General features: G+C 41.3%; 1 protein-coding gene across 1 annotated transcript in view; it reads right to left on the bottom strand.

Moving 5' to 3' along the window:
* The window catches only part of LOC146315546 (ankyrin-3-like), a 162,487-nt gene extending 135,317 nt beyond the window's left edge, over nt 1-27,170 (bottom strand). Inside the window, exon 1 of the mRNA XM_084735499.1 lies at nt 26,325-27,170. Coding sequence (XP_084591625.1) covers nt 26,325-26,393 — 69 coding nt within the window. The 5' untranslated portion in view covers nt 26,394-27,170. The remainder of the gene's footprint in view (nt 1-26,324) is intronic.
* Nucleotides 27,171-27,453: the final 283 nt, after the last annotated feature.

Here is a 27,453-nt window from a genome sequence, read left to right as displayed (position 1 = left end):
GATCCTGGGCTCAGGGTAGGCCAAAGACAGAGGTGATGTAAATGTCAAGTTCTCTCACTAACCACACTATAAAGCCATGTTTTCTACTGCTCATACATGTAAAAAAAAAAAAAGAGAGATTTTTTTAACACTGAATGGTATGAGTAAATTATAGTTAAAGATCCAGTGAGAAAGTTTTTAAAGGGAATCATTGACAGAATATGTCAAGAATGAAATATAATACTCTTAAGTATGTAGGGCTGTGATGATGACTGCATTACCAATACCACATCATGTGATGCTCACTGTGGGGCTGAGCACATTACTGTCATCACTGCAAAAAGGTACATACATGTCAGGAACACAAGCTCTTATTGGTCGACACTCAACCCAAGGCTTCATGGGACAAACAATTGTTTTCAACACAGAAAAATGAATAAATAACTACAGAAGACATTCAGTGTTGGATTTATGATCATGGACTTATTTTACCACATCTCCAAAGAAGAATTACAAAGCTTCTGGGTGAAAGGTTATAATCGCACTGGAGCCAACATCGTAAAGATGCTACAACGCTAGCGTTAGTATTGCATTAGCTTGATGTTAGCCTTTCCTGCTTAGTTTACTTCAGTGTTAAATCCCTTCACTTTTCCAGCACCTGGGAAACGATAGATGAGGCTTTTTTATTCTTGAGAAGCTGTAGCTTTTATTAACTGACACACTGTAACTTGTACTGTACATTTACTGCCAACCTGACAACTTACTGCAAAGTTTCTGCTCTGCTACGAGCGTCACTGTCACTCTTATGCTACTCTTATAACAGTACCATTCAAGAAAGTCAAATAGAACAAAGTTATTAAGGCAGTCATAGTAAACTGACATCCAGCAGGAATATATTACTTTTTCCACAGCGGTCAACAAAAAATCCATATAGTCACAGCTCTTTAAGTATAGAATAAGAATAATAAGTATAATAAGAAGAATAAGAAGAAATAAGAATCTGCTAGATGCCACTAAATCATGATACTTTAACACACACTAGTCCTCGTGTTTATACTATAAGTTAAAAGTCATAAAAATATTACACACAACTGCTTTAATGTTCTGCCCAAATACCTCTGTGGAAGCACTGAACAGTAAACGCTGAATTGCTGATACAACCGCTTGAAAAGAAACACTCTCTCCTGACCAGGAACCCATTTATATTCAACGCACAGATTCGGTTTCATAAATGTGGAGCTGAAAACGTCATTTATCTCATCTTAGGTAGCTCAGAAAACAAAACCAGTGTCATTCTGCCAGATAGGTCTGATGCTGCCAACATCACAGAGAAGCTATCATTCACTCTATCACTGAAAGCAATAAGGCACAGAGACAGAGACGGAAAGGAAGAGGGAGAACTTATCAATGTTCTCCCCCATAAGCCATAAAGCTGCTGCGAGATCTTGCCAAGTCTGATAAGCAACATCCAACGCTCGTCTCTCTCACTCTCACCCCACCCATCCCCTCCCCGCTGCTCCATCTTGACAGCTGGGGCCCCAGTCCCACATCAGTGGAAATTTCCTGAAATGTCACTCCAGTGGATGGCCTGAGTGACTGGATAGTGTGGGGAGTATTGCTGTACACAGGCTGTACACAGACATACACGCAATTCTCCCTCAGCCTATTGTCCCAGGTCCCCACACGATGGCTGTCACCCCAACTCCTGCACACAGAGGCAAAATCTGTCCGGCCATGCGTGTATCTTTCTGTGTCAAAACCCCACTGTGCCTCGCTTCCCTCAAGCCCTTCATATCTTGTCCTCACCTTCTCGTACTTTGAGTTCAACCTGTCATGGTGACTTAGCCAGGGGCCAGAATGAAAAGGTGGTGGGTCAGAGGGGAAACAGTAACTCCCTTGGGCCAGGGTCCTCCATCAATCTATGCCTTAAAGGTTAATATAAAATTGGAAAATTGGTTTTAAAAATTGGAATTCAATCATTCAATAAATACTCATTAAAAAGGATTGTGAAGTGCATCTTTGCAGGCTATTGGCTAGTGACTCTGTGTGCTTTGAACCTAAGCTAACATTAGCACTTTAAACATTGGCAGTGACAATGTTAACAGGCTGATGCTCAGCAGCAAAGTACAGCTGAGGCTAATGGGAACGTCTTTAATTTGATGTGTTTTAAGTGTTAATTTTAAGTGTTAATTTTTCTTATCAGCTGAAATTAGTTCTTTGATGCTAAAAAGCGGTTATTGAGCTCTGCTCAACATTAAGTCAGTCAGCTGTATGGGTGGGAACTCAATACCACAGCTCCGACACTCATCACTGCTGCACAGACTCTGGTTCCAAATTACGACACAAGCACAAGATGGCAGCACTCGTATCCAGGATATTTTGGCTTTATTTTTGTACAGCGGGAGGAAGTGGACATACGGCTTCCATCTTTATTTACAGCCTATGGTATTTAGTCATAACTAAAATATTGGACAAATAAAAAAAATGACCTCATGACAGTGCTCCATGAAAGGCCAAATGTTCAACAAAGTGATTACAAACATACCAAGGGGAAAATAAATGCCTGTACAAAATTATAAGGCAGTCCATCCAAAAGTTGTTGAGACATTTCATCAACAAATGTGAATCTCATGGTGGGGCAAGAGAAAAACTCAGAAGATTATCAAAGTCATCCAATAATTGTTGAGATATTCAGTCTGAACCAAAATGGAAGACTGACTGACCAATAGAGCAATAAGATAACTTTTTAGATCCATGCTGTCAAGATGGCTAACATGAAAGTGAAACAAACAGAGTTGCAGTGACAATGCAGTTTTATTAGTCTGATTTTACAAAAATATAAATTATGGGTGTAATATCGTGGTGTAAATAATCCAGTGCCTTGTTAAAATACTGTATGCTCTTAAACCATTTTGGTTTGTTTCTGTTCTTACTTAATCTCCTCCCTCAAGACCCCCCCCCCCCCCAAAGACACACCTTTTTGCTATACATTAAGAATAAGTGTAAGTCTTCCTCCACCTCTCTACACTTTGAGTGTAATTCATTTGCCAAAAAGGAGATAAAACACATTATGATATATTATAATATATCTATTTTTTTAATTTTCTATTGATATAGCAGTATTATCGTTATAGTGAATTCTTTGGTTCTTCTAGTATTATGCCCTAGCATATATTATACATTGGTAAACTAGATCAGGTCTTGCAATAGTGTCCTCATTATTAATCAAGGAAGTGACAAAAGACAGCCACATAAATACTGTCTGACCTCATCCTTACCTAAATCCACAGACTTATTCAACCAGCGGATAAATAGGTTACCAGAGTATTCTAATTAGAACAACCAAAGACCTCTTAGCCTAGCATTAGCAACTCAGTGGGAAGTTGTACCTTACAAAAATAGAAAATCACACATGTGACACATGTAAACAGCATTCATGTGGCTGTGCTGTTAAACTCACCCTCTCAACTCTTCGCATCTTCAGTTAATCCTCACCGTCTCTGACATTGTCCGCAAGTTCGCCAGACGCAAAAAGGGAAAGTGTGTTGAGGGCCGTGAACCGACTAATGACGGGACAGTGAGAGCATGCATAAAGCCCTGCCCAACCTAGGTCAGCCACAAGTGGCAGCAGGGGTTACAGGCAGTTAATCAGACAAGCGATAATCTAGTTAGGAGATCAACAAATGAGCCTCTCAGTGCTAAAAGGAGGACACAACCCCTCAGACAATAGACTGGGTCAATGCCATTGTGTTAGAGAACAACAGGAGGGATGGAAAAAGAGAATTACTGTCATAATTCAGATCAAAATGAAGGTTGAGTGTACAGCAGGAGTGTTAAGCTGTGCCTGCTGGTGGGAATTTCTACTGGAATAATTTGTATGGGACTAATTATTGAGGTGACTTCATGTCTCAAAGCAGCACATTTGAAGTTGTCGAAAAGTGACAAATTGTGACTGTGCTCATTTGCATGAGTTAAAGCATAATATGAGTAAAAGGGACTGAATGTGGTCTGGAATTGGCACAACCACCTGTTCTTTCTAATTAGCAATGACAAGAAACTGTGCCTTTGCAAAGCGTCCGGCTGTGAAGGGCTATAAAAGGTAAGTGGTGGCGGCCGGCAGCACGTATGACGAAGCCAGTGACCACAGAAGGGCTTCAGGATTCTCCACACCTCTTTTGGTCTCCATGGAAACAAGGGCAGGAACGTTCAGGCACACGGAGGCTGCGAACAGACCATCACAAGGGACAAAGAAAAACGTGTCCTAATACTTGCATCTCACAGACTCCATTCCAGATGTTGTCAAACCCTCTGGAATCCAAGTGTTGTTTGTATTTGACGAATTCAGAATCAATGCACACCTGATGCCTCCTGTCTTTCACTGTTTGTCTTCTGTACAAGCCTACAGCCGGATGAAAAACATGTCAGACACAACTGCGTCTGGCATATTTAACTACTTTAGGGCTGTGCTGCCAGTCATTTTTAATCCATTTTTAAGCCAACACAGATTTCCCCTAAAAGGATGGTTCATATTATTGCTGTTTAAGCACATTTTGGCCTCAGCTGAGAAATTAAAATTGATTTTTTTATTTTATTTTACATAGTTCCAAAACAGGATACAGGAACAGTCTGGTGATGACTCTGTGCTTATAACTGTTATAGTTCCCATAAAGAAACTGTTATGCTTCCACGAAGAGCATCTGTAAACTGATGTAAACACACTAAGACAGTGTTTGTTAAACTTTGCAGTCACAAAAGTGGGAAATGGCTTTTGCTGTCAAGCACATGCAAACAGTGGCTGCTCTGCAACAGCCAAGCACCCAACCCTGGCTTAAAGGGATATTTTAGATTATTTGAAGTGGGGTTGTATGAGTTGCGTATGCATAGTCAGTCTATTATCTACAGTAGATGAGGGTTGATGCACCTCCAGTTTGGAGAAGCAGTCGGAGTTCTGTAAGAAGCTAAACAATATACTACAGTGGACAAAATAAGCAGCAAAATGCATTTAGCCACCTAAAAATGAATATCAATGTATGTGTATGCTATATTTGGAATATTTTCACAGATTTATCTTGCCATCAGAGAGCCTTTTCCATACGGAAACAAAAACATTTATTTTATTTTTTGCAGAAAACCGGAGTTGCTGGTCTACCGTTGCCTCGATTGGTTTGTTTGTTATTGTTACTGAGTGAATTTGGCAAATTCAAACTAACCTTTAAAAACACAGAAGTCAGACAATAACATAAACAAACTAACAGATCAAGGCAGTGGCATCTGTTCTGCGAGATAAAATGAGACGGCAATATTTGACTTAAATAACAGCGGTTTCCTGTTAAATGCTGTCTCATGGCAAGGTAAAGCAGTGATAAATAAATATAATAAAGCAGTGATGCTAAATATAATGTACACTTAAATATATTGATTTTCTTTTAGGTATGTTTTTTTGGAAAAAAAGTGTTTTGTTGCTGATCCTGTCCACAGCAGTGCATTGCTTAGCTTCCTTGTTGTTGGCCCTTTCTGCTTCTTCTAATTGTGGGCATGTTGACCATCATCTACTGCTGGTAACACACTAACTATGGATAAGTACTGCAAAAAAACCCTACTTCAAATAATCCAAACTATCCCTTTAAATAACAAGGCATTAGATAATAGCCATGCCGTTAATGTATTTTTATTAGCAGATTTGTTTAGTTTTAAGTTTTGTTCCATGCTGTTGCACGCAGACGCTGATGAATGTTTTGGAAGGGAAGAGATGATAAAGAATTACTAGCTGACCCAGACAGAGGAGGTGAATGACTGAGACAGCAGCACAGACAGACACAGAGAGGTATTTCCTCGCCAACAGCAGGAAACACCACCCTCTTCATCTGACCTGTATCAATGCTAAAGCTGTGACTTGAGAACCAAAGTGTAAAGATGCACATTTGCAGCCCAGATGGACAATTTCTCTATCATACACATAGAGCAACAAACACACATACACACACACACACTCTGGGGGCCTTGTTAAGAGTGTGCTTTCAGGCAGGTTCCAGATGCCACATGCTGGGCTGAGTGGCTGCTGGCTGAGCCAAAAGAGGAAATAGACAGAGGACTCGACATAACGCACACATTTCCAGTACAGCTTTGTGAAGCACAGACAAGCACATACACACATTGTGATGCCCAGACGCACAAAGATAAGAACATTTCAACAGTGATGTGTCTGTTTTACATTCTGTCTCCAACCTCTTACTCTCCCACCTCGTCTTCTCACTCTCTGTATCCGAGGCTGCCCAGTGATCTGGCTTGTCAGTACGCGGAGAATGACGGGCGCTTTGATGTTGAGACAGCGTGTGTCTGTGTGTCTCTGTGTGTGTGTGTGTGTGTGTGTGTGTGTGTGTGTGTTACTAGGCTTCTTAGTCAAAAATTCTACCCTCCTTCAGGTTTTCACAGTTCCTTCCCGTCACTCTGAGGCAGCTGTGAGAAAACGAGCAGGCTGACAGTGAGGGAGGAAAATGAAAAGAGAAGAAAAGAGACAGAGAGACAGTGAGAGAGAAAGAGAAGGAGAAGAAGAGAGCGAGAGGGGTACAGCGGGAGGCAGCGAGTGTGAGGAGAAAAGGAGGTCAGATAGTGGATAATGTTTTATTGCACTGAGCCGGAGAGAGTGAACGCCTCAAGGTGGAAGGTTTTGATTTTGTTTGAGATGAAGGTGGATGAATGGACGGATGAATGGATGGATGAATTGACGGTCTGCAAGAAGTTGGTACAGCATCACAAAGTAACTTATCACATATTCAAAAGAGATCATTTCAAGCACCGGTAGACTCCGATTGCACCGCGGTGCCTCTATGTTCAAAAAATGCTGCAAGATTTACCACTTTGATGTCCCTATGGTAGATAAAACATGACAAACTGCCCTCTAGGGTGCACATCCAGTGGAGAAAACACAATGCAGTACATACATGTTGCCCTACATGCTAGGTAATTAGTTGGCATCTAGATGCCTTTAAATGGTTAAATAGTTTATACTTCCCTGTGTGTGTTTATTACAGAGCTGTAGTAGTAATACTTTAAGTCACATAATAAACTTTCAGTGCACTGGATCCACCACATGTAGCTGGTGTCTGTTTTTTTTGTTGTTTTTTCTTGCCCCTAAACCTCAGACAGTCTGAGTCCGCCACTGATTTCAAGCTACTTCTACTTAAAGACATGAACAACTTCACAAGTATATGCTGTTGTTTGGGCCTTGGAGCCACAGACTGTCATCATGGCTTTTTCTTTATGCAGAAAAATCGAAGCCTTCAAAAGTGTTCAAAGACAGAATGAGCAATCTATTTCATTACATTTTCTGTCAGACAAACCACTGTTGGGTTTGGCCTTTTCGCTCACGAACTGCATGATTTTTTTTTTTTCATCCTTTCTGCCTCTGGCTCTCACACACACTCACTCTCTAATCATCTCTCTTAGAAATGTTGAGGTTGTGCGGTGCCTTTTTGAATGGCGCACTCTAATACAGATTATCAGCACTTTGACAGCTCCAATTAGCTGGTATTATAGATGGAATAATAAGGTAAAGCTCCACTGTAGAGCGTAGATCAGTGCTCCTCTCCAGTCTCATCCCCGGTGACACTGGAGAAAATCCCTTCAGAGTTTTATATGAAACACTCTTCAGTAGGCTAATCTTACTACAAAGTTATATGGATATTTCATCCAAGAGAGGCACCAAGAAAGGGCAACTCTGTCTCTTTTTTTCCCCTTTTTCGCTGAGATTTATCAGCCCCAAACATTGAAACTGCTTTTGAGTGTAAACCAAGTTAGGTGCTGATTTCAAAAGTGGAGCAGAAGTCACGTTAACTTCATTTGCCTCCGTCTACCACACAGTCAGCCACATCTCTGCAGCTCTCAGCACATTACCCAGTCACAGACCCATGTAGGGTCAATACTAATGCTATCTTTATCCAATTCTAACTGTGACTCTGCTGGTAAAGCAGACAATTAGCTGCCAGTTTGAGCTGGGAAATAATATTTTCTCTGACATGTATTGGAAATTTTAGCACACGCAGACGGCCGGGTGCTGGGCCATTATTACAATGATGCTAATCAGAAAACTATCTGGCTATTGATGTTATTGAATTAAATACCAGATTAAGAATTAAATACCAGATTAAGATGAAATTCAATTGCAGCAGAGCAGCCGTGTGGCACATAGCAGTATGGAGGACGGCACTTCTCAGTGATCATGGGATGGATGATAGGTGGATAATTAAAATATGCAGCTTGAAATGTCTTTCTGGCCATGCTTCTTTGGGTGAGTATTACATTTTTAACATTTTTTGCCATCTGGATGACTGAAGTAGGGCACAAGGGAACCCTGGAGACACTTCAGTAGTCAGTTGCTCAAGAGGATGCCTTAAACTTCATGTCTGACATACAGGGATGTAGTCGAATACAGTAATTCAAGTCAAGACAAGTTCCTGACAGTTCAGTATGGAGAGATGAGAGGTGCTATGAGTTCACTGCATATCACTCTGAGCGAGCTGGGTCTAATGCAGTCATGGTGACAATATGTGCCAGACTGTACAATATCAACTTTGAAGCATGTCAGATGGTGCAATTAACGCTTAGTGCAGGGGTTCAAGCTTATTACATCTGATTTTTATTCAAGATCAGAGGTTTAGCATGATTGGCGATAAAATAAATCAGTAAATCAGCTGTATATTCAACTTCAGTAATAATGTATTGATCAATAAAAAAAATAATTTCAAAATTGAAAATGTTACCCTTCATAACATACTGCATTCATAACATAAGGTATTTGCTGGGTCGAGATTGAGATTTCAGTCTGGGTGCAGACTTTGAAAAGTCCTGGCTTAGTGAATCTTTGCACTCTGACGTACATAAAAGAAATCCATTTGCGCCTCTGTCATGTTTTGAAAATGTAGCAAAAGAATAAACAACCCACAGCACTAACACATCAAAAAATGACGAGGAAGAGGAGTGTGAGGAGCCAGTTGTGCCAATGGAAAAGAGGGCAACAAGGAATATCAATTCTGCAAAGTGAGTTTGAGGTAAGTATTATTACCAGTAGCATTACAGTAGCCCTCCTGTGTATTCTGCATCACTTCATGTCAGATTCTGATGGGATGGTTTGTGGGTTGCAGCAGCATTCAATTTAGGTGATTTTTGTTTAACATTTCAGACACAGGCTGTCTTTAGTCACTGAAGCTATAAATCATCAGTCAGTGGACTTGTCTCAGGGCAGGTTCACAATGATCTCATTTAGTCTGGTTAAACCAAAATCTGGAGCATTGGTGCGGCTTGTTTAGAGTGGGACTCGTGACCTGGCAGGGGACAAAGTGCGACTCACGACAAGGTGAGATGAAATCATTTAATACCGCTGTCTTATGAGATGTTCACATGGACGGTCCTCTAAAGTCTGCTGATATTCGCTCCAGATCAACACCAACATGAATGTATGATATCAACCTAGAAACTGGGCTGTTTGTTGTCTTTTTACTTGGTGACTGTCTCACCAATAATTGAACAACATTACCATCACGTGACTTGTGTCACTTTCTGGACTGATTGAGGTTTGCCTTTGTGAACACAAACCAGATGAGCTGGAAAACTGAAACAATGCATCATCGTCACTGGTTTGACCTGCCCTTAAATACTGTATAGTATAATCCAAGACTGCTGTTTTTGATTGACAACCAAAGATTTAATTTTTTCTCCATAATTCTTATGTTTCACATGGGGCAGTCCAAAGTCACACAGTTTAAAGGGGCCCTCAATCAAGACTGAGTCCAAATGGACCTGTGACAAATATAAGACAAGAGAAATTGAGTCCTCTCTCAACATCATGCACAGTTTGGTGATTTCAGAGTCAGCGATAATGAAGCTTCACTTGCAAACAAAAGGTGATCTTCCTCCAAATCTAAATGCCCACGCATGCACATGCCTGCTATCTGGCTGACTACACCACAGAAAATCCCACCAAATTAGGCCTCTATTTATCTGCCCAAATAACACATTTGGTGTTAAAGAACGCACAACACTGTCTGCAAATAATTTGCAAAAGCACAAAACAGCCAGTCTTCCCACCTCGTCCACTTCCTTTTCCTTGTTACATCAAATTACATTTAAAATTTATAGTTTTTTGTGGATATGACAAGGATATTTTAGTCTTTTTAAAACTCATTTTCATTGTGTATTAGCAGGGAACCTTTGTCAATGAGAGCTGATTTTCCCTGATTATAAAAGGTTATCTATCTATCAATATATTTTAGTGCATTATTTTTGAACAAAGATAGACAAGACACATATCAGAAAATTGCCACTAGAACAGAAAAAGATAGTCACTGGCTCTACAACTCCATTTCTGTTACGTACCTACAGCAGAATGATAAATAAATCTCATGGAGATTGTTGAGCTGCGGTTGCTGATCAATAGACAATCATATGTTCCAGAGGACTCAGGAGATTTGAGGCTTAAGTGAGCGATCCTGAATTACACGTTTACATTACATTTTGACTCGTGTCCAGTCCAGGATGGTGTAACCGTAATGATCAGTGATTGATTCTTTCCTCTGCAGAGAAAAACAAATATTTCGTCTTTCAATTGTGCCATTGTACTGTCTTGTTTCCGTCTTTGTTTCTGTGCCTTTTACATGCCTCTGTAATAAAGAAACATACAGACACACACACACAAGCCATGACAAATAGCATTATCCATCACAGCCATAGTGAAACATAGGTCTTTCCAGACGCACTCAATCCCTCTCTGTCCTGGCCAGCGAGGAGGATGTCTCCATTGTTTAATGACACACTGAGGGAGGAAATGGTTTCTCTTTGTTCCCCTACAACTCCATTACTGTCTGTATATGGGTGTGCAGTACTGTACTGTGCTGACAAGACCACATCATTTAGTAATTTTGACTCATTTTTTTTTTTTTTTTGGCGCTGATCTAGTCTTCCCACTCGCTTTTATGTAACACCCTCCTCTGCGACTGTATTTAAGAGGGCAGTGATTTTTAGACAGCATTTTGGTTTACTGTTGGAGGATTTGTGTACATAGTCACCAAAAGCATTGTATACATCATCAGTTCTACACATTGACATTTGATATCTTCTTCCTTGTAGCATTGTTTTTCTATTGGTCATACAGGTGATATTCAATACCGGGGATGTCCACATTGTTACAACTCCGCTGCACACTTTAGAGGTTGTGCTGGGTAATTGATGATGGATGAAGCAATCATAAAGAGTTCCCAACTGGTAAATTACAGCCTGGCTTATTCTCTGTGGGTAAACCAGGCCATCTGGGATGAGCTATAACTATGAAAGAAATACTGATCCACACTGGGCAAGACAGCGAGGAGATCTCAGCGGTGATTTATTCATGACACAAGTGGGTGAAGACTCAGCCTTCCTCTCTGCTCCCTCAGCTCCCTCCTTCCCCCAGCTGCCTCCAAGAGGACACTATCACATCATCCTCACATCCTCTCTGCTGTATCCCAATACTGCCCACATGGGCCCCTCCCTCCCATCCCTTCATTTTCTACCTATTCATATTAATCACATCAAATCATACAGCATCAAAGCAATTCATTTTCACTTCCTCATGCATGTACTGAATGTGTACGAAGAGACTACTTTAACTGTATGTTTCAGTGATTAATAAATATATGCATTTAAAGCAAAAGATTTGTTGGGATTTACTGGCAGAATATGGCAGAAATAGGATACAATAGCTGGCTAATATAGCTTAGCATAAAGACTGGAAACAGGGAAACAGCCAGGGTCCACAGGTAGCACAATCTGCCATTTTACAAGAGGTTATGTACCAAACTGTTACTTAACTTGGACTGTCACACTCTACTCACCTCCTACTCACCTTCTCTCTCATCACCCCTGCAGTTACCTGACCTTCCTCATCCACCTGCTCACCTGGGGCAAGTTCGATCTGAAAGGTGTGCACCATTTCACAGTTTCTGGGCTGAACAATAGGATTCCTCAAAGCAGTCCTTGTGGTATTTTTTTCTCGCATTTGGTGGGTGTGTCAGAGATGTTACCTAATCAGCAGCAATGTGTATATAGACACCGCTGTATTAAAAAGGCAGTGCATTGCGTTTGCGCGCACAAAAGGGTGTTCAACACACCATCATTTCTGTTTAAATAAATGTTTCGCTATGTTTTGTCTGGGGAAAACCAGCTCATGTTCACCCCTTGTCAGTTTGTCTAGGAGGCTTTGTTGTGTTTTGCTTTGTGCTTTTGTATTTGAGTTTCCATTGCCTTTATGTTACCTAAACTTGTACCTACCTACCTACCTGCCTACAGGTCTATCAACCTGTTAGTTTTGATGCATAAATAAACCACTGAAATCATCCCGCTGCCTCTACTGTCTGCATCTGGGCCTTTCTCCTGTTGCCACCACTGACAGTAACCATCAACTTCCTGCTGATATGCAAACCTTCTTACTTCTGGACAGATCCATGCAAGCTGTTTCTCATTGTTTCCTGTCTTTGTGCTAAGTAGCATTAATTACCAATTTTCTTTATGTTATTACATTAAAAGTAAAATTCCCATTTTAACTAAATAATGTTTCTGCAGCTGATGACACAAAGATCTCTGTATCACCTCTTGTAAGATGACACACACACACACACACACACACACACACACACACACACACACACACACACACACACACACACACACACACACACACACACACACACACACACACACACACACACAGGTCCAGAGGGTATCTCATTAGCAGACTCACACCCTCACAGCTGGAGGTTGTCACATTGTGTGTGTACTGTCACTGACCACAGGGCAGGAGAAACCCTGTGACCAACACACTCACACACCAGCCTTCTGCAACGTACACACACATTCACACACAACATACAAGCACAACTAAATGAAAACACACATAATATATGTACATATCGTGAAAATTATTTTGCTATCCCTGTACAGCTGCCACATGCCTCGTCCAAGCCTCAGGCAATGCTTTTTTCATATATCAGCTAATTGTGAGGGCAGAAAACACAGTTCAAACAGGAAACACTCTACACTGAGGCCATGATCAATGAGCTATTTTATAATTTCCACTCTTCTTCCAATCAAGCAACCATGCTACACTGGTGCTTTCCCACACCAGAAAACAGAGTTACAACAGAAAATTCCAGTGTCATGAAGTGTTGACGGAGAAAACAGAGCCTTTCAAAACTGCTGATATGATTTTCAACCTTCACAGACATAGTTGAGCACTCCCACGTAGCAGCAGTGATTTGAAGCCAACTTCCTGTCAAGGTTCTCAACACAGCTGTTCGGGAATTACTGTTTGCCGGTTAGCAGCAAGCATTTATCACCCTCAATCAAATCACCGTCTAATGCCCACACTGTCGTCTGACAAAAATAACAAAAATATGACAACACCTTTATTTTGTGTTCAATCTTATTAAGAACCAAAATAAGTGATGGCTTCAGAAATCAGGATAGTGGAAGCTTTCCCAGTGGCATGCAGCCTTTTTTATTTAATGGCCCATTACATCACTGTTGTTTGCAGAGTGGACATCATAAATGGAGAAATAACATCTCAGGATGTGTGCTGCTGAGCGAAGCAGGTGTTTCGGAAAATGACAAAGCACATATAACCACTGCCGGCTCCCCATTAAAGTCAATGATGTGAGGAATGGATGGCGTGTTGGAGAGAGGAGAGGATGTAGTAAGAGGTACATTGAGGCTTTTCAACATGGTAATAAAGACTGAGATCGTCTGATCGTTAATAATTTAAGCAACATTAGACAAAGTAACTGTCTGGGAAAGAGTTCAAAATGTCTCCGGACAAATGGAAGGCCAGATAAATAGCAAGCAGTCCGGCACCTTTTACTCCATCCCAGAGGAGCATGGAATATTATCAGATCAGAACCACAGTGGTCTGTCTGCAACAGAAATCGAGTTATCAATATCAATATCAAGCAAATCCCATCAGTCTGGCTCTTCTACTCTGTGGCTGCGAGAGGAAAGCAGTGTTACAGAAGATGTGAGGTGAACATTTTTGTTCTTACTCTGAAACCTGACAAATGTCACAGTTTCACTACAGCAGCGTGGAGATGATTTTCTGAGTTACATAATCCCAAAATCTGTACCATCACTGTCACTGAAACCCCTGGGACTGTGAATCTCATGCATGCCTTCAGGGGTTTATTTTAGGGTGTACATGTGAGCATTTACTTGCATAAATTCTTATACTCATCCACGTCTCCTTCAACTCCTCTCCTCCCACTCCTTTCTTTGCTTAACATCTCACAATCCCCTGTGGTTTCACCTGTCGTGACTCTACGCTCTGCTCTCCTTTAAAGACGTGATTCTCCCAGTTTTTACCTGTCTCTCATCCGTCATCATCCTGTGCCTCGCCTCCTACTTACCTACTCATTCCCTCCAATCCTCTTCCCCAATGCTATTGCTGTAGTATCTGGCTCAGGTGATGTTGCCTTAGGGCTCACATTACACTGCTGTCAGCCCTGAACTGAAATCTAAAAAGGGGAGCATTTAACATGGTCCTCCCAGTCGGCATACTTCCCTCCACCCTTGCATTCGTCTCTGTGCCGTTTCAAGAGCCCCACTGATAGGGTTGCCCCTGTAGAAAGCCACCAGACAGCCTGGGAAAAACCATAAAACCAGGAATAAGGGAAGTGTAACATTATGGAACCCCTTCTGAAGCCTAATGGAGACCCCACTGCTCACACAAAATTGTATTTTAATCAACATAACTACTTCTTTGTGGTTATTTATGATACTCATAACACTTGCTTAAGGTGAGAGAAAGACTGTGGCCTTGGTTTAACATGAAAAGGTCAAAAGTCACATTTACTTTATAACTGAAACCATGATCTGAGCCTTAACCTAAATGATTTTGTTACCTAAAACTAACCATACACAGTACAAGAAAAATAAAGTGCTGCACTTTCACCATCCATCCTGACCACTGCTCGTAAACTTCCATGCAGCACATGGATGCAGTACTTTACTCGCAGGATGAACACTGATCATAATCCAGGCAACAATTAAACGTCCATTAGGGTTGGACATCGTCCATCACTGATAGCTGACAGTCATCGACAACTGAGGCCTCTACCATCATAACCTTATTTAAAAGGCTTTTGAATTTAAGGGTTGTTGCAAGGCAGGAGTTGTTGGCTAGTGGTTGTTCCATAAGGAGACCAGTGTTTGTGTCCCCAAAGTTTTAAGATACACATAATGTATTTATTGTAACCCGCAAAGCAGTCTTAACATAAACCTAACCAAGTAGTTTTGGTGGCTAAACCTACACAAAAACATAATTTGCAAAACAAATGTAGTTTCTAGGACAGCAATGGTCTGAAACATGAGTAAAAAACATCAGTGAATTACACCGAAAAAAAAAAAATTGCTTAGCAGAGCAGGTTTCCATGATGTGTCCCTCACCTGTTTTCCGGTCATAGTTTAGCATGAACTGGCAATCTGCTCCACATTTCCAAACACAGCCTCAGTTCTGTGGCTATCTGTCAGACAATCTGAATTTCAGAGGAAGCCAGATCCTGCTATTAAGTGCACCTTCAAGCTGAGAGCCAGCAAAAGGGTCTTAGACTGCAGCTATCTCCTCTACCTGGGATTACACGGTTCATCTTTCATTTCATTACCTTTTTTTATTCACTAACAAGCTTTAATTCTTCATCCCATGGAGGAAGCAGGGGTGAGCCATCTGGCTTGGCTCCACTGTGGACGTATTCCTGATCACACAATACATCATCTGACTCAAATAAACAACACCTGAGAACCACGGGGACAGGGAGGGACACAGACCCCTTTTCTTCCTTTTCAGTCAATGACATTTTGTTAAATTATTTTCTTTTAATTACAAACAACATTGGGTTTTCTTTCACTGGCAACATTCAGGCCATAGCTCTGCAATCTGAAACTGAAATCTAGACTGTCTTCACCCACCACAGCTTGATGTGAGCATTTTATTGTGAATAAACACAATCAGCCTGCACAACAAACACAATAAACAGGAATTTACATCATGTGATAAAATGTCTTTTCCTGTGGGAACGAGTGTGGGAGCAGCGTGATCTTTTCCCTGCATCATGACCTGAGCCTCATTAACGACTCATACATCCATCTTTGTGGTGCTAATTTCTCGTGAAGAACAATTAACAGGCTCGGCATCTGTGACTCGGTTCATTGAGGTATGGACTATAAATAAACCAGCGACTTTAATCCTGCATGCTTTTTTGTCTGTTTTCATATATTCATACCAGCCGTAGTACAACCACTGATGTTAAATAATTGAGAAATAAGGTGAGACAACGCTGCGGTCACAACAAGGTCGGCAGACAACACAGAGAGCACAAACCACTGTTATTGCTTTTGCTACTGAACAAAAGCTTTTGTTATCCTGCTCTGTTGCATTTAACAGTTGCCATGGTGACGCCGAACCAGGAGAGGCTTAAGGAGGATCCCAAACTCGATAAAAAGGGGTTTCTAAATCTGACAGTGGAACTCTCTATTAAACTCACTCTTGTTTTCCATTACTGACTCGCACTGTGGAGTCTTTTGAAGAAAAGAGGAAAACAGGAGAAGAGGGATGGAAAGAGCACAACGGAGCGAGATGTAAAGAGCCTTCCGGACGGAGCTGTGGGAAACGGAAGAGGCTGCGGGGTTCAGACGGCAACGACTGCCAGCAGAGAAAAATACCAGTCGAGTAGATATGAAGGCACACATTATTACATTGTAGATGTCTCAAAGCAGTTCCAGTCTGCGCCACCAAGCAGCCAACATTTAAAATGTTTTGCCTTTTTGCATTCAAATTTGGTAGTGATTCAGCGATTTCAGTCACATGAAATGGCCATATTATGATTAAAAGCAAAACAGCACTATTCTGTTCAATTTTGTGACTGGCCTTATTTTAATTACAGACAGGGTTTCACATGTGTTTAATAGACAAATGCATTCTGGTACCAGATACCCTGACTCTAGTCATTTCTTACAGGGAGAGAAACTCATTTTAAATTGCGCTGAGCTCTCACTGGTATCGATTCATTCTCACGGACAGAACATAAAAAAAAAAACTCACAGAGGCATTTCTTCAAATTGCTTGCTTTTGTTGTTGGGGGGGCTGTAGAAGGATGGATAAAGTGGATAAAGTGAAGAGTGGCAAGCACTTGTTAGGCCTTTTTGTTGATTAGGTCTGGTTCAACAGCCTTGTTAGCAAACCGTGGCCGCTCTATTTCTATCTTTGCTCTCTGTGTGCTTGCGTGCCTCTGTATACTTATATTCAGGCTAAAGCTTGCTTGAGCACATAAATGCATGTCTTTGTCTGGCAATTGCTGCCTCAGTTTAGCATCCAGAAAGCTGACTTGTGATTAAACCAGCACACCATCAGCAAATCAGTCGAATAACTGGTCAGTCAGCGAGGGAATAAGTCAACCAGTGAGCCACACAAGGCTAATAAGGGTTGGGCTTTGCTTGAAAAGTTCGAACAAAAGTGTTTATAGCTGTTCCTAAAGGCCTCACTAGAGGGTGTTGTGATTAAATATGGGTATACCTACACACATGGCACACATTTTCAGACAGTCACTCCTAAAAGACATTGACAGTGTGACATAAATGAAAAAAGAAAAGAAGCTGAAGAGATAAGTTCAAACCCCAAACTTTCTCACCTCCACACACCTGATCAACTGCTGTGTAAGGTCTAATTTTGACGGTTTTGGAAAACAGTAGAAATTGCATATGTACTTTTTCCTACCACCCCTACCACTGTCCACAAAACCCCTTATTTTTAGACAAGTGTACACGCAGTGGATGCTAATATCACCACTAGGCAACCACTTGCTTTAAAATATCAGTGCAAGAAGGATTGGGTGAACTAGTTCCAACATTAAGTAAGTCACTTAGGCTTGGCATTTATGCTTGGTCGATTTGTCACGCTGGCTCACATCGTTTCTCCCTCTGTGTGATACACTAAAATCCTTGTGGCATATTTCACAAAAAACATGACTTTGACTGACATTGCTCTTCATTAAGTACGGGTAAGCCTCTTCTCATTTGGTGAGATACTTGCACAAACTTTTAGCCTTTTCGGCAGTAACATCCCTCTGACATTCATCCATCCTTGCATCCTCGCACTTCTTCTTCTGTTGGTGGTTGCCGTTTGATTGACTTCTCGTCACTAATACCCCTTTCCATGGGCGGCCAGGTAGCTCAGTTGGTAGAGCATGCGCCAACATGTACTGTCAACCCCCGACTATCTCTGCCTTTCCTGTCATATCTTTAGCTGTCCAGTCAATAAAGGCATGAAAAGGCCAAATACATTTATACATATATATGAATGTAAAAACAAAACCCTTAAGTAAGTTAATATGACTCTTATGCACATGAAAGATAATATGAAACAGTAAATTAAAGCAGATACGTGCATGTAAAAACAGCAATGCAGGAAAAAAACAAAACTTCAGACCACAAAGATTCAGTTAGAAGCTACAAAAGTATTAAGAGCTGAACACACAGAGGCTTGTAAAAACGTCTTTGTCTAAACGTGATTGTTTGAGGGGGAGAATGGAAGTTGCAGGGGCTGGCTGCAATTGGTGAGACATCACCACAGTGCACTTGGAGGCGGGTCCAGTGTGTTTTGGCCGCACTCCAGATAATGACTATCTAAATCGGCTTATCGGCTTGTTAAAAGTGGTAATAGCAATTCAAATCAGTACGGCAAGGTTTGACTCGATGCAGCAAAATGTGCCGATGGAAAAGCCCCACAGATATGACAGTTATTGCTCTACTGCCACCTGCTTTACAGGAGGCAAACACATCAAACAGGTCCAGCTTAACTTAAGTTGTTTTTGTTCTTTTTTAACCAAGCCTAAAAATATGGGAGATTTAAACGGGAAGCTTAAACAGGATAATCCCAGGAAAAATAGGTTTGACACATATGAAATTGCAGTAGTGAGGAGGGGGTTCCTGAAGCTGTTTGACCATCTAACAAGCTACTGCCCCCCTAAACCTCCCCTTGAGCAGTCTGGAGATCAAAGGAGAGCTACAGAGTGACAGAGAAAGAAACACTCCTCCTTCACACCTCCTTCCTTCCCATCCACTTCGCTGTCACTCCCCAACTCACACCTCCCTCGCACTTCTTCAGTCAGTCTTTTCACCCCTCTCTATTTCACCTCCTTCTCTCCCGTCCATATCCCTCTCTCCCCTGGCTCCTCGTCTTCTTTTTCACCTCATCCCTTTCTTTCTACCTCCCTCGGTGGAAAGGGAGGAACAGGGATAGTTCATCTGAGAGTGATGGAGGTCTGACAGGCTGATCCCTCTGCCCTCTCCCCAGGGCGTGCAGCTGTGCCCGGGCTCCGCGGCGCCCACCTCCGCAAACACACATCCACGCAGAAATGGCAGGAATACACCCACCTACACAAATGTATGCATACATTTATAGAGCTACCGAAGGAGCACACATGTGCACTTACTCACACCTCCACACTGTGGTACAGCACATGTGCATGTGTGTGTGCAGCTTTATGTAAGTCATCACATTTCTATGCTGCATCCAGGATATGCTGCAGAAACAAGGGATGTCATGTGATGGGGAATCACAGGTTACAGGGTTTTTTTGGCCTGATACCAATATCGATATTCAGGTTCAATCGATTTTCCTGCTGTTTTATGTGTGCTGCTGCTGCTGCAAAAGTTTGCAGAGCAAGCTTGACATCTACCCAAGACAAGTTTTGCAGAGTTAAATATAACTCTACATTCAATCTTAACCAGGTTTGACATTTGAAAAAGGTTTTTTTGAGTCATGCTGACATTTAACCATGTTTTCTTCCCCACAATATCATCAAAAAATTCAACACATTAGTGACATACATATTGTGGCCACCACAATATTTCTTCATTTAGTGGTAGTGCTGCATTAATGAGTATTAATTATTTACTAATCTGCAGAATATTTTCTTGATTGATTGATTAATCATTTATGAAATGTCAGAAGATAGTCCAATAGGGGTGTAAGAAAATATTGAGTATTGCAATGTTTTGTTTTGTGATACTGTATTGATTCTCAAAAACATGTATTGTGATGTTGTGATACATGCAAAGAAACATGTCTGTGGTTCATCTGGTGTTGCGTTTAATCCTCCAATTGTGAGATAGTAGTGTTGTTATCTATCTTCACTGTTATAATTGCATATAAAAGTAAACTCAGATGTTATGCAGTTGGTGGTGCCTGTGACAGTATCACAGTATATATGTTAATATATTGAATCATAACCCCAGTATCGTGATATCATGTTGTATAACCAAATTCAGATACACAGCCCAAGAGCAAGGTTCAAATGTGTTTCGATTGTGAGCCAGAAATCTACTTGCCAAGGTCATTTTTTACTTGCCCCTTTATAAATTGTTTTGATGAGTGTTTAATCTCGGGCTACAACAGCTATAAAATATCAGAAAATAGTGTAAAATGTCTGTCTTAGTTTAGTCTTAAACTCAGATGCTCAGTTTAACATGATAATAAACAGAGAAAAGTACAAAATCTCCATATTTGTGAGCCTGAAAACAGCATTTACCACCATTTTTGCATGAGAAACTATTTAAACCAGTAACTGATTATCTTCATAGTATAATAATTAAATTCTTCTTTTACCACATGTTGGACAAGTGAGTTGCTTACTGACTGTTTTACTTGCCCAGGTTGAACGTCCAAGATGACTTTTTCAAAAAATGTTTTAATCCAACCAACGGTCCATCTCCCAAAGAGTCCACAATGAGATTAAAAAAGAGAGAAAAACAGACAATCCTCAAAATGATCAAGCATTTAGAAGGGATTTTTTTTGCATTTTTGTTTAAAGATGACTTACATTGAATACAAAATATTTGCTGATTAGTTTTTTGTTGATCAACAAATCAATTAGCTGTTGCTGTGTACTGTATTTATTGTATCAGCACAACACATACTCCCTCCAAAACAGCCCTTAAAGCAGAATCTACCCCTCTTATAGATTTGATCTGTGCCAAGTCCATTAGCCTAATCTGAAAAACAAAAGCAGCACTTCGTTTGCTCTCTCACTTATAGTCTTTCCCCACACACACGTGCGCACACACACATTTCACATCTCCCATCAGCACATTCACCATGCAGTGCCCTGCTGTTATCTGGGGGATGTGATGTGCCATTTCTCTTTGAAAGCACTGTCACAGAACGGCTTATTTCACCAGTCCTCCAGACGCGGGGCTCTCCGTCTCTGGCAGGGTTTTTCCATCCAAGACAAAGAACAGAGCTGCCTGAGCCTCGCTGCCTTGCTGTCTCATTAGGAACAAGACAACGGAGGCAACACAAAAGAGTGATGTACACAGCCCAGTGGAAAGTGGAAAGATTGGGAGAATTAGCTAAAGTCATCTGTCCTTTTTTAGCTTTTCTTTGTTCATTTCTGATGCTGATTTGTATGTCACTTGCTGCAAAAACACAGCAACAAGTACATGAAACCCGTCTTGCTTTAAGTCATGTCTTGAGTGTGACATACTGCGAGGAGAGACAGCAGTATATACTGACTGCGAAGAAATATGATCAACAGCAGTGGCTTGTTTGTGACAGAATTTCAGTGTTTCGGTGAGACCACATTTCTCGACTGTCTCCATCCATCAGCATGTTTGACAAAAACACTAAAAAAAAACAGCACTGCTTAGGTTTTTTTCTGACAGAAACACCACCATGGATCACACAAACCTTACACAACCATCCGAAGTGTAAACACACAGTACATCTTGCAGTTAAGGGCAGTTTATTTTTGGAAGATATAAATCTGGTAAAACTATGGTGTTTCTCAGGCATTGCTATAGAAGCACCTCTTATATAACAATATGTTTGCATCACTGAGGATATTTATTGATGTGGACAAAAAACATGTTAGTCCATCACCTAAATTGGAATTTCAATTCATTCTCAAGCTCACATAAGATCCTTTAAAGGGATCATTTGAATTATTTTTAGTGGGGTTGCATAATTCAAAAAAGGGTGACCCCAAAAAATCAATATCAGTTTCAGTAAACTATTTTCCAAGCTTTATCTTGCTGTCAGTTTTTAGGCAGGAAACCGCTGTTACATAAGACAAATATCACTCTGTCCGAACCAGCCAAATTCCACAGGCGAAATCGGAAATTTTACATTGCTGAACACGAGAGTTGCTGGTGCCGTGATCTGTTGGTCTGTTTGTGTAAGTGTGTGACTTTGGTGAATTTGAAGTAATCTTTTAAAACACCAAAGTCAAACAATAACACAAACAAACTAAGAGAGACCAGCAACTCTAGCATTCTGCTAAGAAAAAAATACTGATTTTGCCTGTGGAGTTGGAGAGGTCGATCTCTGGCTTATATAACGGTAGTTTCCCATAAAAAAAAAAAATGTTGTCTGATGGCAAGGTAAAGTGGTGAAAATATTCAAAACAGTGCACTCTTAAACTGATATTGCTTTCTTTTTAGGTGGACCTTTTTTAAGTGACTAGAAATACCTTTTGTTGCTGACCCGGTCCTCAGCAGTTCGTTGCTTATCTTCCATGCTGGTACTCTTCTCGACTTCTCTTAACTGCAGGCATGCATCTACTGTAGATAATACACTGACTCTGAATAAGTACCTCATACAAGCCAACTTTAAATAATCCGAAACATCAGTTTAATAATCCACAACCTCCTACGTCTCAGTTTAGTCTATCATATGATATATATTTACATAACTGTAAATAACAGTTATGTAAGTGTCTATACCTAACTAAATAAAATATATCTCTACTGTCTTGATAATATAAGCACTTTCTTCCTTTACTCAAGCAGCTGAATTTTGTTGAGCTTAGTTTTAGTTATTAGGATTCTAGAAGTGAGATGTTTCTATATAAGTCCCAAGGGGTCTTTTTATCTTGCAGGCACATTTCTCTTCCTTATTTCTGTCTTCTATTGTGCAGGAAAACTGTTCTATGTCCAATTTAAGCAGCTAAACTAACTACACTAACACCCGTCAGAGCACAGCCAACCAGATGTCCTGTGACAAGCGTGTGCTTCATGCCTAAACCCACACACACACGAACAAATATTCCATAAAAGGGTTCCACTTGACCCAGCAGCAGCTTCTGTGTGGTAGGACGACATGCAACTGAATTCCTGTTAATACTGCGAGCATGTGTTTATGGTTCTGCATGTTATGTAAACCTCATTATCTCTATCACTACATCAAATTCTTATCATTAAGCCTCTCTGAGATCATAGAGCATTTGGAGAAACATCAAAGTGCTATACAAACACACACACAAACACAGCAGACATGCTAGACTTGAACACACACACTGATAAGCAACGTCCAGAAAAAGGCACAAACGCAACATCATGTTTGGTGTTGATTTACGACCCTCGTCTTAATCGGGATAAGTCTGGGACCTTGAGTCAAAAGATGTTTGATTGTATCCTTGAGCTTCCCACCCCGTCACAGCAGCTGCCTCATGAAAAATATATTTCTGTTCTGGCCACCAAGTTCACCAGTCCACCCCCTCTTCACTCTCCCCTGCCTGCTCTCACCCTCGACATCTTTCGCTCAGAACAGAAACTAGTTGCCATGGCTACAATCATTAACACATCTGGCATAGTTATCCAGCAGGCACATGCGCACAGAGTGAAACACAGACACACATGGAAGACACATTTGCACATGTGCACACACACAACAGACAAACAACATACATAGTGTATGTAGAAAGCATTAATATGCATCATTTTGCTGCGCTGTTTTCAGTTTCATGGCTGCGGTCTGGGGCTGGTGTGGCAGAGATAACGGGCCGAGGCTTGTAGCGGAAAATACATTGACGGAGAACTTTGGGCCTAAGTGATAATCCTATTGGTGAATTCAACCCAACCCTCCTTCATCTTAATCTGCTGGGAAATAGAGTTGATGTGGAGAAGAACTGAATCTTCATAATATATTTGGATATTTCAAACTGATATTTAAAGGTCCAGTGCATAAAATTTACAGGGATCTATTGACTGAATATGGCAAAAATTAATCTGTGTATAAATAGTGATACCTTAGAATGAGATGTTTATATCTACAGAGGGCACAGGTCCTCTTCCACAGAGGCCACCATGTTGCACATTTGCATGTTGCACGTTTGTACAGTAGCCCAGCATGCCGTATGCAGCATGCAGTAGCCCGTTATGATGTTTCTGTCTGATATAAAGGTAGATGGTCAGAACGAGCTTGTCCTCCATTTTGTTGGTTACCAGATTGACAAATCCCCATCTAAAAGCAACGTGACAACACCAGCGTCTTTCTGAAAAGTTCAGAGATTTTCAACTAAAAGCGCTAAGTGGCTGCACAAATAAGGCAAAGCACTCAGAAAAAAAGGCGCTGGGCACAGCGCATTTTCTCCAGGCGGCTGCGTGCTGCCATACAGTACACTCTCTTCTTATTGGAAATAATTGGAAAAAAAAAAACAACAACAACATGTGAAAAGAGGCCCTCAGATTATTTGTGACCAAAATACTGTATGTAGTGAGTGGGACATTTTGCAACTGAAAAATGAATGTGCCAGTGCTCTCTGCTGAACAAACTATCTAACAGGGTTAGATAGGTAAGTTTCTACATTATATACATGTATGTTTAAAGATATATATAATGTATCATATCCATACTGCTTTTACTGGTGTTTCTTATCAGCTGACATTTACACTGATAGGCTAAATTGCTGATAATATCAGCCTAGCAAATTTGTTGGTTTTCGTCCATTTAATATATTTTGTTTCCGCACAGTCAAAGAAACTGCTATCATGAAATATGTTCTCTGGAGACATATTTTCAGGTAATTAATACTTTTTTTCAATTTTTTTTTGTATTCATACAGTTTGACTGTTCTTTTCAACTATTATTTTATATCAGTTTGGTCTTGAGGTAAACAAGGTTTAGTTTGCTCACATTTATTAGCTTTCGACATCCCCTACACCACTAAATGTGCAACTCTCCTTTGTGTCAACATTTCATTACAGGAGTTAGTAGTTTGAACATCTTCTCTGTTGCTGTCATTGACGACCCAGACTGACAGCTTTACCACTGAGGGTGGCAAATCACAGCAGCTATAAATTATTCTGAGACTAAATTTCCTTCTCAATAACAGATTCACTCGGCCTTATGAAACGTATAGCGGCTGCTGTAACCGTGCCTCTCTGCTTTGCTTTGGTCTTCCCCTGTCCTACAAATCCCTGATCTCAAGGGCCACCTCAAACGCAGCTTCAAACAGTCTGGAAAATACTGTGTGTGTGTGTGTGTGTGTGTGTGTGTATGTGTGTTTGTGTGTGTGTGTTTTGTGACACTGTTTGTACATGATCAGTGGCTTTCAGCACCAAAACACATTTATCACAGGCTAGCCACAGTGACAACAGCATGGGAGGCAGAGGAGACATGCTTTAATATTGCTTACACCACAAACAGACATGCTTGGGGTATTTAACTGTGAGCCACAACCTGAAAATCACATATAAGCGCGCACACACACACACACACACACACACACACACACACAAACCTACATTCCACCTCATGAGTCAAAACATGTTTCCGTGGGTTCAAACGCTTTCAATTAAAAACCATTACAACTACTCCTGAGGAAAACAACAGGGCAGTTATGCATACGTTACATGCAGCGCATGTGTGGAGGAGTTTGACGGTACAACAGATGCTTGTGCGGTTCGTGCATTCTGCTGCCCCCACCCACCCCAACCCCTGAGGACATCCCCATGCCTCCCATTATACACACTCTCTCCCTCTCCACTTTACATACCAGCGCTCCCCGAGCCAATCACCCGGAGCAAAACAACCAGACCGACCAGTCGCAGGCAGAGTCGGGATTATAATGACTGGTGACTGACAGACGGCATTTCAATGGGCTTTGGTAGCAATTCAGGTGAGGCTAAACAAATATTTCTGCTGCTTGTCACAGCCACACACAGCCAGAAAAAATGTGAAAACACTTGACTTAAAAACAACTGGGTGCACAGGCTGTACTTTAAATAAATTGGCTCTTATAATACAAACCATCTGAAATGTGCTGATAAACCAGGACTTTTTCAGAATAGATGATCAAAAAGCTATTAAAAGCCAATAAAAACATGAGTAAACACACCTTCTGTCACTTTCTAATGGGTTCATCAACCTCACCCATTCATCTCGCATCATCCAAGAACCTCTCACTTCCCATACAAACACATAAAACACCTTTTCCTGCGCTGAAGCAACAACTGAGCAGCACATGAAGACAAAGACAGCTCTTCCTCTCTCATACCTTTTTGCCTTTTTTCTTGCGATGGGCTGCTTTCCCGCCGCCTGCTTTCTCCTTAGCCTCCTCACTCATGTTCAGAGATCTCCCCCTGTTCCACTCCTCTCCTCACTTTTTTTTTAAATCCAGCATGTAGGAGCTTGTAGAGTGGAGCGGCAGCAGCAGTCTTTACTGGTGAGATGTTGCCACAGAAATGTCCATTTAGAAGCGGTGAGGGAAGGATTGTTCCATGCAGAGTGGGAGCGTGTGTGTGAAAAAGAGAGGAGAGACTGGGAGGACTGTGCTGATGCTCACACTCCCTCCTCCTCCTCCTCCTCCTCTCCTCTTCTTCCTCTCCACGTTCACAAACACACACACTTGCAAGCACGCTCGCCGAAGGTCCACTCCCACTTGCTTTGCCTTCGCGGTGCGCAATTGGCGACTCTCTCCAGCGCGCTCAGAGGCAGGCAGGGTGTGGAGGCAGGAGGAGAGTAGAGAGATAGATAGAGGCGGAGGAGGAAGATGAAGAGGAAGAGGAGGTGGAGGAGAAGGATGTGTGTGATGATGAAGGAAGGAAGAAAAAAGACAGAAGGAGTGTATTCCTGGCTAGATGTGGTGCTGCCTACCTGAGGCTGGAGACCGGAGACAGTCCAAAGAGAAAGAGACAAAGACAAAAAAAAATGCTACAAAAGAACAGAGACAGAGTGAGAAAAGAAAGAAAACTGACAAGCAAGAAAAAGAGAGACAGAAGGGAAAGAGTGTGAAATGGTGTTACTGGTGTTAGTCAAAGAGAGAAAGAGCACAAGACAGAAGAGGGGGGTGTGATCCACACGGTCTCTTCACTCTGCTGGCTGGATGATTTCTGCTGTTGCTCCCTGCACAGACGTTGTGATATGAAATGAGACTCTTCACTCCTCTGACAGGCCAGTAGAGAGACAGAGCGCGAGAGGGAGGATCATTAACACGATGCATCAGGTCCTTCCAGAAAAGGAAGTCTCCCCACTAGCCTCTGCCAGCAGGATCAGCTTACTGGAAACTGGAACAGAACAGAACTGACTGACTGACTGGGTTGAGGTGTGTGTGACAGAGTGTGTGTGGAAGGAGTCGTGCACACAAGGTTCAATATGAGTCATGCAATATCCAACCAATAACCATT

The sequence above is a fragment of the Lutjanus erythropterus genome, chromosome 14 (genome assembly GCF_056507025.1).
Source record: "Lutjanus erythropterus isolate fLutEry1 chromosome 14, fLutEry1.hap2, whole genome shotgun sequence".
NCBI classification, from domain to species: domain Eukaryota; kingdom Metazoa; phylum Chordata; class Actinopteri; order Lutjaniformes; family Lutjanidae; genus Lutjanus; species Lutjanus erythropterus.
This window is presented reverse-complemented; position numbering and strand designations above follow the sequence as displayed.